The 15,116-nt window shown below is 37.7% G+C and overlaps 1 protein-coding gene across 9 annotated transcripts in view; it reads right to left on the reverse strand.

Annotated features, from left to right (window-relative positions):
- Nucleotides 1-2,221: 2,221 nt before the first annotated feature.
- The window catches only part of OSBPL8 (oxysterol binding protein like 8), a 96,657-nt gene continuing 83,762 nt past the window's right edge, over nucleotides 2,222-15,116 (reverse strand). For 8 of the 9 annotated variants that reach the window (XM_074573669.1, XM_074573661.1, XM_074573644.1 and 5 more), the window contains 12 exons: nucleotides 14,332-14,413; nucleotides 13,539-13,637; nucleotides 13,012-13,108; nucleotides 12,579-12,677; nucleotides 11,007-11,104; nucleotides 9,608-9,697; nucleotides 8,882-9,018; nucleotides 8,333-8,518; nucleotides 5,728-5,815; nucleotides 5,239-5,341; nucleotides 4,523-4,628; nucleotides 2,222-4,267 (listed from right to left, as the gene is read on the reverse strand). In XM_074573669.1, coding sequence (XP_074429770.1) covers nucleotides 4,132-4,267; nucleotides 4,523-4,628; nucleotides 5,239-5,341; nucleotides 5,728-5,815; nucleotides 8,333-8,518; nucleotides 8,882-9,018; nucleotides 9,608-9,697; nucleotides 11,007-11,104; nucleotides 12,579-12,677; nucleotides 13,012-13,108; nucleotides 13,539-13,637; nucleotides 14,332-14,413 — 1,321 coding nt within the window. In that variant the 3' untranslated portion in view covers nucleotides 2,222-4,131. The remainder of the gene's footprint in view (nucleotides 4,268-4,522; nucleotides 4,629-5,238; nucleotides 5,342-5,727; nucleotides 5,816-8,332; nucleotides 8,519-8,881; nucleotides 9,019-9,607; nucleotides 9,698-11,006; nucleotides 11,105-12,578; nucleotides 12,678-13,011; nucleotides 13,109-13,538; nucleotides 13,638-14,331; nucleotides 14,414-15,116) is intronic. The other variant, XM_074573653.1, reaches the window with a different exon arrangement.

The following is a 15,116-nucleotide window of genomic DNA, read 5'->3' on the forward strand; positions in this document are numbered from 1 at the left end:
AGCGGCGCGGAGGTGTGACATGTCTTTATTGGGTGCGGCAGGAGGCGGCGGCAGGGCCGGCCCCGGGCCAGGGGCGGCCCCGCTTGCGCCTCCCCGTAACAGTTCAGACCCCTTAAACGAGGGGGAAGGGCGGCGAGCGAACAGATACAAATCGGTAGGGGCAGGCTCGGTGTCGTGAAGACTTAATTTTCCCGCTTGGCCGAAGGAAAGGCGTGTCGCCGGTCAGGGGCGAGGGGAGCGGCGGCCAGCGGCCGGCCTGCCCTCCCCGCCGGGCAGCACCCCAAAATAACCTGTCTGGAAGCTGTTATTTTATTACGTTTTTTCCCCCGTAACAACCACAAAGTAGTGCAGGCCCATTGTATCAAACAGCAGAAATCCTGCACTCGTGGCTCACCAGAAGAGGGAATAATTTAAGATGTTTTAATGGTAGATTTATCCCCCTGCCCGCCCCGAGTCCGACTAAGCAGGAAAGTTAAGTTTTCAACCACAGAAGCCCTCACAAAAGGTCAGATGTTACATATGGCACAAACTTGACAAATCTTCTGTACGTGTCTGAGAACAGCAAGAAACCCATCAAGAAGGCACTGTTTACAATACTTGAATATCTGCGACATTTTCTGTGATTGGAGGATACCCTTGAAATAACAATAATTAAAACTTACAGATGTTACACGTTATTTACACAAACAGTGGTGAAGTAATAGCCTTTAAGAAACTATACAAAACCTTGAATCCAAAGTCTGTTTCATAAACACCAGTCTAGCAAAGAAAAAATTAAATAAAATTCCCGAAGGCACAGGAGGGCAGCAAACAACAAACAAAAAAGGGAAGAAACCACCATCACTATGTTTTATGGGACAACCTTCCAAATAATTTATGAAATTTAATTGGGAAGAGGAGGGAACAACCAGGCTATACCCTCATGAAGAAATGCCAACTATTTAAAAGGAATCAACATGTGAAATGCAAGAAACATCATCTACTGCTGAAACTGATACTTGCTGCATTTCACATGGCCTGTTTGCTTTTTCTTACCTTAGGTCATCTGTACCTAAATGGCAAATTAAAGGCTTAGAGTGCATTTGAAAAAAAACAAACAAAACCAAAACAACAAAACCACATGATAACAAATTCTAAAAATATTTCCTGTACAAGGAAAAAAACAAACAAAACAAGATTTGTAAATCAAATGTGAAAACAAGTGCTGTTTTAAACTTCAAAAACTAGGAGGCTGCCACAGCCCTCAAACAACTGCAAACTGTACAATCAATTTTTATAACTATGTGCAGAGCTCGGTCTGAAGTACATAATATTCAAGATCAGCTACGTATCTTGGTTAAACAAGACAATGGTGATGCACTAAAGAAAAGGCTTCGTACATGCCTGTGACCAGCTGTACTGTAAAAATCGGCAAGAAATGTCTTTGTTCTGTTCCCATGAGGGAACATCACACAAAACCCAGCAAAATTAGGAATTACTAGGTTTTCCATGTACATTTCAGAATTTAGCTAATCATACAGTCAAGCAGAACTTTTGAAAAAGTTTCATCATACAGCTTCTCTCTTCCTCGACCATCACTAAAACCACTTTTACCAACAGAATTAAACTCTAAAAAAAACTGGCTGAAAAGGAAAATAAGCACAGGCATTTTGTCTTGCTCTGTTCAAGTCTTTTACTTATCTTGAACCGAGCATGAATTTCAGATATGGAATATCTGTTTAGTCCGACATTGTCCAACGCTGTGCTGCCAGCCAGCTGCCTGGGTCAAATCCACACTTACTGCCATGCAGTCCATGTGAAAATACACGCAGACTGTGTCATTAACTGATCTTGAATAAAGTGATTAAAAAAAAAATCAACATGAAAGGGCAGGAGGATGTTTCTATTTAAAAGGGAGACAAAAGCTTGTAACGATCAGTCAAGTTTCAGCACCACAAATTTAGCAGAGTATTATTTTTGGAATTGAAGTTATTGCCCCAATTCTCACTCATTTCCTCTTTACTCCCATGCACAGAGTATGCTTAAAGGCTTGTAATGGATCTTAAGACAGGTGAAGCTTTGACATCCGAATGTGATAACAAACGGCCAAATTCCAGGCTGAGAACATTAAATTAATGGTATTATATTCTGCTTTCTTTATGCTATTTTATACACGGCTAACAACTTCAGTTTCTGTTTCAGTTTCTTAAGTTAGGGACTTTTTTTTTTTCCTCTTTTTTTTACAGTGAGGGACTCATCAGCTCATCATTACCTCATCAGCTGTAGATATAATAGAAGTCCAAACAAGTTTGGTCTTGCCAACGCATACAAGATCACTCTGGTTAAGGTACCGCATTCCAGAAAATGATTCAAGACCAAACTATGCTAATGCGAAGCTCTAAGGAATAAGCTGAAGTTGACTGCTTAAGCAATAAACTTTTACCTAGCTGAGGCCCAAATAAGAGGAAAGGTAAAAGAGAAGGGGAGGTGTGTGAAGATGTCAGCCACAGGAATATATGAACTAGACTGACAAACAACAAGTAAATAGTAATTTCACTAAACACTGGGTGAGACTGATGTAGAACAGAAAGGTTGATCACCTGGTGAGTCAGGGAGGCTGCCGGGGCAGAGGGACAACTGGGCCATGGCAAAAAGTCCAAAGTGACCTTTGAGGTATCCCACTGCCTGGGATGGATTTGATTTCTGAGAGGATCTTCAGAAAACAAACTTGGCTGCCCTTTGCACTGTGCCGCTCATCCTCCTGTTGTCTCCCCTGGGTTACTGAGGGTACCTTTACGATACTACAGCCCCTTTGTGACTTGGACACCTGACTGACATAAGAAATTCACCAGCTAAACACTGGCACTACATTTTTTTTTTTTTTCCTGGAATTTTACAAGTTCCATACATGCATATATTTCTTCAAATAAGAAGGTTAGAAACCCTGGTATTAAATTGAAACTTAAGCTTCACATTAATTGGTATGGCTACAGCTCAATGAATAGGAGCATCCATGTGTTGTGTTAGGTAGTATATACTGCAGTAAGGTGGAGTTTAACAGAGACTTAGGGTTTCACTCTCATTTGTTTTGATGTGTGTGGTGTTAGCCATCCCACAATTTCTGAAGACTTTCCCCTTGTAAAACACACATGTTTTCATTTGCAAGTGAACTCATGTCGGTGCCCGAATTCTGTTCTACGTCATCTGCCTTTTGAGAGGTTCAACTCAAGCTACAAACTAAGCACACATTTGCATCTTCACGGTTTGTTTCAAAAATAAGAAAAGAGTCCTGGCATCAGCAGTCTGTCTGCTTACTGTGACCTGGCCATACACCAATGTAAATTCAAAGCTGTAGATTTATCAAGACTTACAAACATACTGTAAATCCTTGACATTTGCAATTCACAAGAGAGAGCTGACCAAGACAGTATCTTCCCCTGTGCTGTCCTGTTAAAAATGTTCTCTGTACAGTAGATGCAGGAATGTTTTTATGAAGAATCTGAAGTTTTAAAACTATAAAAATAAAACAGCTGGCTTACAAGTAATTCAGTAATTCAGGATAAAAACTCATACTTCTGAAACAAATCAAGGACATTACACTGCAGAATTCCCAAGGACTCCAGCTTTTTACTGCCAGTTCCTAACACTCATGATCTTTGTATAATAATGTATTTGACCTTAAACAAAAGTTTACTTCCAAACACCCAACACCATTTACAAAAACTGTTGGCTGCTTCAAAAGTTCCTTTGTTACAAAAACGGTAAGTATAAATGTAACAAAGTTTATCATTCTACCATAATAGGAATCACATTCTACCTACAGGGTCTGACCTCTGAATTAACTTCATCTATTCTGTGGTGCAGATTCACCAGTACAGCATGTGACGCAATATAAAACACAAGGCTGATGTCGAATGTCTGCGAGACAGAGGCACACACCAGGAGCAAGAGTGTACTGGCACTTACACAATTCTTACTTCAACTGGGTAGACGGGAGTATGATTCTGAACCATGGACGCTGAGGCAAAGTTCTGTGAGTTGTTGCTACAGGGCTCTTTTAGATAATATTGCATCATTTAAAGTCCAACTTAAAACATGGTCCCCAGTAACAGTTTGATCGTTCCAGTTCAGAAAGGCCCTTGTTCACACTTCCTATTTGAACAAGAAATTAATGATAAGCTGTAGCAGAACCACGAGTAAAATGAAGACATAGTGCTTAAACTGCAAGAAATGGTAGTCCACGGGTGGCGAATTAGAAGTGACTCTATTTCGTAGAGCCATAATGTCCCTGTAAGATAGAAAATAACATCCTGTAAATTACAATTTAGACAATGTGGCATTTTCTAGTATATTAGCGTTCCCTACAAAAGACAGTTTTTGAGGAAAATTATGAAACATCAATGAGCAATCAACATTTGGGAAGAAGGGTAGTTTAAAGACATCAAGGCTCTAATGCAGAAAGATACATACCAGCCTCCAAGGAAAAAAAAGCTAGAAAATAAGTACTCTCTAAACCATTTTAAAGCATTTTATTTAGTACTACCTCTTAATGTCTTCTTGTGTTTCCTTTATAGATTCAATGGCACTCTGCAGCTCACCAAGGTCTGTCCCTTTTTTCCTTATTCTTGTATTATGCTTCAGGAGTTGCGCTAGAAAGATACAAAATCCAGATGTAATTCACAGACATGACTACATCGAAAAAGGAACAAAGTACTAACGACAAACTAAACCAGGCGCAAAAATGAAGAGAAAGTTTTCTAACTGAGCTTCTACTGAAAACCAAAGCTTTATTTCAGAGTCACCTGTAGTACAGAAAGACAACAAGTTAAGTGCTTGAAGTATCTTAAAACACTCACTGTATTGTATAATCTGCAAGCAACAAAAATCTGCCTTCTAGCAACATACTGATCTACAAATTAAAACAATTCACCTTGTTTTAAGACAGAGTTTACAAACATGATTTTTTTTACCCAGATAGTAAATATGTGCAGCACTTAAGCCTACCTACACTACATACTGATGTTTAAAAGGTCAGGAAAGTTTGCAATTATGAACCATAATTGGACCTTTTGCACCATGAGCCATTCTGCTCTTTTTGTTTTTCCAGAACGTGCTTCACATTGAATAGAACTGTGATCAAAAGCATGCATTATTTCACAATACAAACATCGAGATAAGGCAGAGCATGTGTGACTACAGAACAATACTTCACTGTCAAAGAAATTTATTATTTCTGTATGCAAATGTATCTTTTCCTACCTTCACTCCCAGAGGAATCCTGGTTGTCAGGCTCCGGGGATGAGAAACCACACTCTCCTTTCTTCTGACTGGCTGGCTTTCGTTTGATTTTTGGAACGCTAACCTACAATTGATAAATTTACGTATTATTTCCAGATTATCAGAACTGTAGGAAAGCAGCACATTCCAATAGTAATAGTTAAAAGCACAATATCTAATAGAAGTCCAAGTTAAAAATTTTTGATGTATAAGCAGTCTGAAGTTTGTGCGTCTTCCCGTTTAAGGGAAAACACACATTAAACTGTTAAGTTCAAGTTTGCATATTTTATATTCCTATCCAATCAAGTCATCTCTACCACTTCGGATGCAACACAGAAGTGAAGGACTATGGATGGGGTAAATGACATTTCTGTAGGATAACAATCGTATTTCCTATCACTCCCAAAGCTTTGATGACGTTTATACAAGTCTCTGGATCCTTCTGCACCTGCGAACAGAACTGGAACATACCATTGGTGTCCGGTGTCGAACTTTTGTTTGGATGGTGCCATCTTTTTCAAATTGGATCATATCATTCAAAGGGTCCCATGGTCTGGTACTAGACAAAGTATATATAATTGATTAATACCACAGCAATTTAAATAAGAAATATTTTCCTGCTCAGAAACTATTTGGTATGAACCGGCTAAAGTGCTCTCTCCTTATACAGAAGTCAGACATGAAATAGGCGATCCTATATTCCACCTATGGCCCAGTCCTACCCCAAAAGGCCAAGAGAGTCAAAAAATAAACTTCACATCGCAAACCCTCAGCTAGCTGATAAAAGTACAAGCTATTGTATTAACCGACAATATCATTATGAATTTATCTGGCTAGTGATATGTATTTGTCAAACATGGAGAAGTTTTCTGCTTAGTGTACAGTTATTATTTTAGAACTAGAGGGAAATTAGGTGATTTTGTAAATTATTATTATTTTGGACTGCCTTTTTTTTTTCCTTTTGAAAGATGCCTAGGAAGGAGAGGTTAAGAAGCAGTCACCTCAAATCTGCTTTCATCCCAAAGTGGCTGATGGTAATCAAGACTGGTTTCAAGAGGCACTAATGAGCTATGCACGGTTTGCTTGTTATGATTTTTTAAGAGTGCTTTTCCAAGTACAGGTTGATATAGAATTTAAAAAAAAAAAAATCACGCAAAAGACACAGCTCACTGGAGAATAAGCAACAGCTAAAGGCAAAGACCAACATCCCCACCGATTACAGCCTTTTCAGGACAGAAACTGCAAGTCAGCTGCATGAAGATCGCTTTAGTGAGAGTAGATTAAGCATGGATTTCCTTTCATCTCCTCCTGTACGCCTTTTAAAATGTTTGTAGCTGTTTCACATGTTGTGAACACAGACCTGCATTTACATCTTGGCTTAACCTGACTTGAATTAAATGTCATCTAAGGTAACTGGGTAAGAATAAGGCATTGCTCTCCCAAAGGTCTTTTGTATCTGTAATCCAGAGGCCTAAATCCGTAATCCATATACCCTAACAAATGCCACGGCTCACTAAACACGTCTTTCACAGTAAGTGTAAAAGACTGCTCTCTACATGGACCAGGTGGTGAGCCGGCATTACATGCGTAAAAGGAGACAGAAGTTTCTTCCAGGGACTGCTGACAGCACAGACTGCTTTCTAACACATAGTAAGATTTCCATGGCACATCCTTGAACCAACAAGGCTCCAAGGAGACAAGAAATAATGCAGATTAACAAGATAGGTCTTAAAGCTGCAGGGGATAGTCTAACAGATTTAAAGTGCCGCACTTTTCCTGATGGTTTTACACAGGGTTCAACCGTATGGGCAGTCAAGTCAGCTGGACTATTCACAATTTTTCCAACAGGAAGAGTTTGCAACAGCACTAGAAGATTTAAACCAAGAGAGGGTGTTTCACAGAGCATTTAGTCTAGGTGGGGAATTCCCTGCTGCAGGATGTTTTGAGTGGTAAAAGTCTGCACAGACTTAAGAGGAAACCAAGGAAATACATGGGAAAGAAATCTGTTGAGAGTTGCTAAATACAGAGGAATCCCTGCTTCGTTCCAGGAAACCTCCAAGCTGCAAATTTGCTGGAGACACGAAGAGTACTCAGCATTCTTGTACTCATCCCTACGCATATACTTAGGCCACTGCCCCAGTATTGCCATTCCTATACAGAACGGTGAAGCGTTGCCAGGTTTAGCCATGGGAATACACTTCCAGCATCAATGGCTTCAGAATTACTTAACTCACAGTATATAATCTTTGGATATTTTATTTTTACAGTCCTTGCAATATGGAAGCATGTTGAGTATCGTAAAAGAATCAGGAGAACATGGGTGTCCTTTGAACACCATCACTAGCAAAGGGCTCAGCTCCAAGCTGACTCTTGCAAGAGTTGGTGAGAACAAAGAATGCATCCCAGCAGCTGGAGAGGCACTGCAGCTTCATCTGCTGATACAGATCATCACACAAAGAGCTTCAGACACTCATGTGCGCAGGGCGTAATTTGACAGCTGAGCTGAGCTACCTGGTCCCAGCATTAACCACTGCTGTAAACCTGTTACTCTCAGAGTTATTTAAAATATAACAAATTAAATATCTCAGTTCAATTAATCAGAGGCTTTTCTGATTTCCAGTTGGTACACCCATATGTACCATATTCTCCAATCTGAGAAAATCTGTGTAGCTGCTTTGGTCAGTCTGGGGGTGGAAAAAAGGAGCATAATGCATCCCAAAGTGCCATGCCCAAGAAACTCTAGAACATAGCACAAATTTGTCGAGGCGCATAACCATAAAAAAGAAAAAGCCCAAAATGGTCACATGAAACATGGTTTCCTGCGTTAGCAATCACTGCCTTTTCAATACAATATATAACATTCTCTCTTTGGTGAAAAGCCTACCAAGTGCAGCTAAAAAATTATGCATATTAATTAAAGCACGTGAATAGGAATATCAGGTAGTGTTGCACATTTCATGAGTTTGAATTCAGCTACGTATCTGAGTTCTTTTGCTCCTGAAACCACAGCAAGAGGCTCAGTGACGCTACCAGGCATTGAACAAACAGTTTTTGTTACAAGCACTCCAGGACTCACTCGGCATATTTGTAGTGCCATTCTCCTGTGACTGAATCCTGATCAAACAGCTTGCACGTCCACTCTTCACCCTTCAGTTTCCTCTCTTTGGCACTCTTTCTCTGAGCTTCTTCTAGAACGTACTTCTCTTGAGTAGCTTCTGTTTGGTCTTTATTATTTATTGCTCTTGTCACTTGTTGCCAAAGCCTGACAAGCAAGCAATAAAGAGAATTACAATCTGGTTGACAGAAATAATTGCCAACATTTCCTTAATTATAGGCTAAGTAAAGGGATCAGCCTCTAACAGACTACGACCATGTTGTTATACATGTTTTTTCTACATTTCCATCAAGAACCTCCATGATTGTAAGGTTTGTAAATAACAACTTTGTATTTAACAGTGTTGCTTTCTTGTTTTACAGGTCAGTATCAGCAAACATGAAAAGGAAAGAAACTGTATTTTGTTCCTAATTTGTTCAATGTTCAAACCATAAAATTTGCTCATAATTTGGAGAAGATGATGAGTTTTATTTTGTCAAAATAATTATACATGGTTCAAAGTGAACTTACTTCTCTGACTCAAAGTCATCTTGCTCTTCAAACTTCACTGTGTATCTAGGTAATCTACGCTGCTTGATATCAGATGTCGGGTTCCAGAATGTCTCTGAAACATCTGTCTTCTTGTCACTAATAGTAACTTCACTGTCCTGTAACATATATAATTCAGTTACCTTAACTGTAATAATCTCAAAGAGTGCCAAAATAACACAAAAAGGGGGAATAAGCACACTTTTTGTAAAAATGATTTATTTTCCTTTGGATGCATGTAGTTAAGAATAATTAGACATGCTAACTTTAAAATCCAATTTCTGCACTCAGTGCTAGTTCTAACTTGGAACAGAGATGCAATGGAACCATTGCCACTGCCAAAAAACAGTGGTGCCAGTGTCATCTTACCAGAACTGAAACAAGTTTAAACATTTCATGCTGGTGCCATAACAATTCTTTATAGCACTAACACATATAGTAAAAACATTTCGCAAGCTGAAATGTATTTTCTTCATGAACTACTCAAACATACACAACTTCTCCACCTTTTAAGAGTTGCAAGTAATATCTATGTTGATTCTATACTTTCTTGAGAACTGTCTAACTATAAAGAGATACTTCCTATAAAAGTGGTACCTCATCAATTCTTTTTCTTTAAACTCAAGTCTTTTTTTTGTAACTAAGTGCTATTTTCACCTGTCTCAACTATCAGCCAGAATTTATAAAATACCACCCCTCACTACTTACCCAGTGACCCTCCAAAATAGCCAGAACTTCTTTGCCAAGCTTAATTTTCCCTGATATTTGGTTAACACTGTCATTGTTACCCAAAAAAGGCTGCGAAACAAAAAGAAATGCTTTCATGTTTATTTTGATAGCAAATTATTTTTGCATTTATGTTTAGTGTTAAGGAAAAAAGTGCATTTATGAAATGCAATGTAAACAGCCCCGATGGCTTATAATATTACCACTTCTGCCTATTTAATCCCTAAAACAAGTCTAAAACCACAGTTCTCTCATGCTGTATTTTCTTAAAAGATCTGCTGAGCAAAAGCATTGTCTAAGAAATGTGGAAACAGAAAACAGTGACTCAATGATATCTTGGAGGAAATAGGCATTTGCTACACTAATTTCACCACTTTGCCAAGGTCCATTTGTTACTAGAGATTAACTTGTGCAGAAGTAATAACAAAAATGATTGCCAGGGATTTTCTTCAGCCTTTTTGGTAGTCTGCACATGTATCCTATGAGCTGACGAGGCAAAACATTAATTAACACAGCCTCTTAACTTATATATTTCAACTGAATACAGTTTCCCTCTCCACATGCACACTTCTTAACAACTATCCGTTCAGCTTAAAATCAGTTTCTGCCTCAAAGATGGCAAACGTATTTTTCAGAAGTGCAAGCCACCTATAAGTAGTTTAGAAACCTTTGTTTAGCTTTTGAGTGGCGAGGTACCAAAAACAGTCCATGTAAACTAATGCACTGGGCATTAGGCTGATGTAAATGTTAGCCAAAGCCTTTGCATAGTGTTTATTTGAGGTGTCATGAGCAACTTAAATTTTATGCAAGATGGAAGAGGGGAACCTGGGTCTGAGTTGTCCTCCAAGGGCTCTCCAGGAGTTTAAAAACTCCCTGAACATTTTTAGAGAATTAAAAATCACCAAGGTATATTAACAACAATACACAAAATACCTGAACCACTAATCAGATCATTAAACGCTTCCCCTGTTCTTACACTTTCCTGGACACACACTGGTGCCACTGCTGGAGATAAGACAGACTTGTTGCCTTTTCCCCACTCGAGCTGTTCGTAAGATTCATACAACTAGCCATATGTTTCTATCTGTTATCATCAGAGATGAAGACAGCACTGTAACTTTTGGTCAAAACATTTGGACCCAGAAGAATATATTAAGAAAGAGATGACAATATAATTCCTTTTTTAAAAAAAAAAATAATAATCACTATTTGCTAGATACACACAGCTGGAAATGTAGCAGTTAAAGTGAAAATTCCTCAGTTTCCAAAAAAAACAATTCCATATTAAATCAGATCATATCTCAGGAGTGACCTAATTTATTTTTTTTAATTTTCATTATGCTCATTCTCCTTCTTATGCCCACTTACAGCATTTACTAACCTTGAGTTTGAATTCAATTGTTGCACTGTAGCCAGTTTTCTCACAGGTGATGTTAACTGTTCCCCCAAGCTCTAAGGTCATTGTGCCATAAAGAATTCCTGCAAGTCAAAAAAACAGCTAAAATGAATGTTTATAACTGAACAAGACAAAAAACCTGCGTTCTTTGGGCACATTTCCTAGAGTAAACAAGTTTGTGCCAGAAGAAAAATCACCTTTTCAGATGACCTTTCCTAATGATAACCATGATCTTTCTGCCAAATAAGATAACACAAACAGAAACAAAAAGATCTAGGTGAATTACAAATAAGCAGGAAAAACGGTTTATTAAGACATATCTTTGTCAGTGTACGCTGCTGGCTCTAGCAAGGGTGATGTTTAGTCTTATTGGAGATGATTGGAGGAGGGCAGCTTTTGAGGTTAAGGCAGGAAAATAACTCTAGGACAAAGACAGCAAAGAAAAACTTCACTTGAACAGCAGCAGTATGTACAGTCAGACCACAGGTGAAGACAATCATGGACAACGAATATAAGACAACACTGATCCCCTCTCTAAAGACTTTTGGAAGTACAAAGTTGACAATGCTGAGTACGCTTTCTTTCCCATGATTACTGTATTACTAATTACTGATTACTTCCTCCCCCCACAATCCAGCGTTTGAAACACTGAATATATTTTACATACAGTGGATGCATGTGCAAATATGTTCTTTTCACCACGCACATTCTCTTCCCTGCATATTCTTCTACCTTTCTCCCTCTCTATCAGCTGTATTAGTCACACTAGTTCTCCTTCTTCCTGTTTGACTGCAATGTATGTATGTTATGAGCTTTTTAATTAAGTTTTATATACAAAAAAAAAATCTAAGAGAATATTAAAAACATCCATGAACAATGGAAAGAGAAGAGCCTACCAAACTAATGCCAAATTACCTAATTCTGATAATTCATATTCATATATCTCAAATAAATAAAATATTATAGTTGCTGACTATAAGGCTTCTGAAAGAGAATTCTGTCAGAGAATATATAGGTAGATATACTTGAATAGGTAACAGTTTAAAAAACAGCAACTCTGCAATGTATTTTGTACAACTGCTGACCTTCCAGAAAGATTTACAAACTACTGACTGGTTTCCCATAGTGAAGTTAAAGACAAATGCTCACGATTTACACTCAAATGACACAGTAAGGTGTAGATACTAATTTCCTTTTATGTTTACAAGAGGAAAATATTGGAAAAGCTAGCTGAAAACTGTTCTTTAAAAAAAGCAACTCAGACAGTAAATTACTGTCATGTAATAACAGATCGCTATATATATGCTCTCGCTATTTATGAAAAAAATCTTTTTTCTGTGCCAAAAAATAAATCCTTGCTTAAACAACAGATGTATTTTTCTCATGATAAAATATGTGGAAGCCTAGAGCCACCAATACTACCAATGTTCAGAACACTCTTCTCAGATGACAAGCTCGAATCCAACACAGAATACTATTTAGAATGATGAACTACTTAGAATAATAAACTTCTGTTCTCATAACTTTGCCATCTAGAGAATGAAAAAACCCCACTACCTTTACAATGAGCGTATGGCATTGTCATTACATAATCTTCTCCCCTATTTAGGAATGTCAGCCGTCCTTCTCCATCCAGTATGGCAGATAACGAATTCCCTGAAATTCAAAGACAGAAAATCACATTTCTGACCCTGCAAGACAACAGTCAACACTTCCTAATAACTGAGCAATAAAATTACGAAAAGCAGTATATTTAGCATTGCAATCTATCCTGCCTAGTGAAGCCACTACAATACCAATTAAAAATTAAAAAACTCCCAAAATAGAAATTAGAATTCTGAAGACCAGTAGCAAAACCTATGTAAGGAAAGGATAATACAATGGTCAAATGCAATTCTCTTAACAGCCTTCTTCATCCATAAAAACAGCTCATTTGCACTGATTTTACACTCTTCAATAAAAGTAAAACAGAAAAAAAAACATTATTTACCATAAAATTTGGATTTGGCCAGAATGCTACCACTAAGGCAAAAACCATCCTTGCGATTGCTAACATAGAAGGCAGATATTGGAGGATGATGAGATACCTGTTAAAAAAAAAAAAAAAAAAAGAAAAGAATATGCAACATAGTATAAACCTTGAGCTAATAATGGCAGAATACAAAATTCAAGCTGCACATAACAGAATAGAGTTAATATATGTGAAATGTGACTATAATCTTTAAAGATAAAGTTCAAGCAAACATTCTTCCTAAATTTCAAGAGTTAAGAAAATTAGCACCTGACTTTTACTGGAGAAAGAGGAAACAGAAATGCTGGAAACACCTTTCTCTCCGTCTTTCTAGGAAGACACACTAAAAGAGATATCTGTAAAAGAACCTGTGCTCCTCAGGAGAGCTTTTAGGATACTAGTCCTACATTTAAATACATTTTCTGAAACTGCCACATCATATGTCTAGCACAAAAATGCGATACATTTATTTTTCTTCAAAATATTGTGCTGGTTATTGCAGCTACCTGTTCCGCAATGTAAAAAGTCTTGCTATTCGTCCTTGGATGAATCCACATGCAGCGGAAAGTCTCACCAAGTATAGGATTGTACGGCTTTTTTAGTCCCTAAACAGAAACAGAACAGAGAGTAACTATACAATGCAGCTACAGAACTTACAAAATATCAGTCTGTGACTGAAGAGAAGACACACGCACACACAAAATCATAATAATATATATGCTGAAGCACATTGTACTTGATTTCATCATTTGAATATTATCCTAAGTTACTCTGCTCTTCATTCTAAGGAAACCAGCATAGATTTAGTGTATCTGCTAAACTATCTCAGGCTACACATAAGGACAAACAGAACGTAAGAATTTTTGTAGGAGAATTATTAGAGATCTTTTGTCTGAAGTTAGGTAGTAAGCACTTCTTTCATTACTGTTTTCCACCAACATGACTATGAAGAATATTTAGTGTAAAGCTAAATGAAGTAGCGGAAATATTACTCCTCCGACTGCAGCATATTATCACTGAGGAACAGTGAACATAGGACTGTCTCAACTTTATCACAAAATGTTTAGCTCAACTTCTACTCCAAGGGAAAAACACCCCATTGACTACAGTCTATTTCAAGCATGGCCAGGGACCAAAAAGGTCCACAATATAGTTGCATAAATAATGAAAACTTAACCTTGCTTTTAAAAATTGCAAACCAATATACTTTAAAAACAGAAACTTACTGCAGCAAATCCCTAAACCTTCAAACTAGACACAACGACTAAAGTAAAGACAAAATAACACATGAGAGGACACCTTTGGCTTTTTGTAGAAACCTGACAAGTACCACTTCACTACTTTTTTCATGCGGTTGTAAGCATTCTCTTCAAGAGCAGCTCTACGAAACAAACAGAACACACAGAGCAAATATCAATATCGTTTCAGTTATAACACACTATCAATTGTTGCAATCTATCTTATATCTAGGACTTGACTAAAGCAAAGGTTTTGTGATTTGCAGTACTGTAAAACTGTCAGCCTGATTGCATCAAAGTTTGAAAATAATTGTCTGAAAATTTAAATCAAACAAAAAATCAGAAATGGTATTTCTGTAATTGAGTCTTTTCTTTATAACATGAAATCCTGTTCCACCCCCACTGAAGTTCTTCCATTTATAAAAGGTACTACTTTAGAGAACCGGCCTACTCACGCACAGAACTTATTGTTGAACAGTATTTCAATTTAGTCTTTAATTTACTAGCTACATTTGAACAGGCAACTACAAATTTGAATGGAACTTAGCCCTGTATTAAAAAGGTTAACTGGTACTGGTTTACCATTTTAAGTATGTCTCCTAGAGAAAAAAACCCTAATTCTTAGGAGTCTTCTAATCAGTCTCCAAATGCTAAACCAGAAACGTCTGCAACACAACTGCTATTACTAAGAGAGGCCAGACTTCAAGATGTACCGTATGAGATCTCAGGCAGTTAGCTTTCAGAAAACAAGGATATCTGATGACTGATACATTGTCAGACAAACGTTCAAACTTTAAGCAGCCTACGATGTTGTTTAAGTACCCCAGATCAAACGTTTCAGCATAC

This window comes from Larus michahellis, chromosome 1 (assembly GCF_964199755.1).
Source record: "Larus michahellis chromosome 1, bLarMic1.1, whole genome shotgun sequence".
In the NCBI taxonomy this organism is placed as follows: Eukaryota; Metazoa; Chordata; class Aves; order Charadriiformes; family Laridae; genus Larus; species Larus michahellis.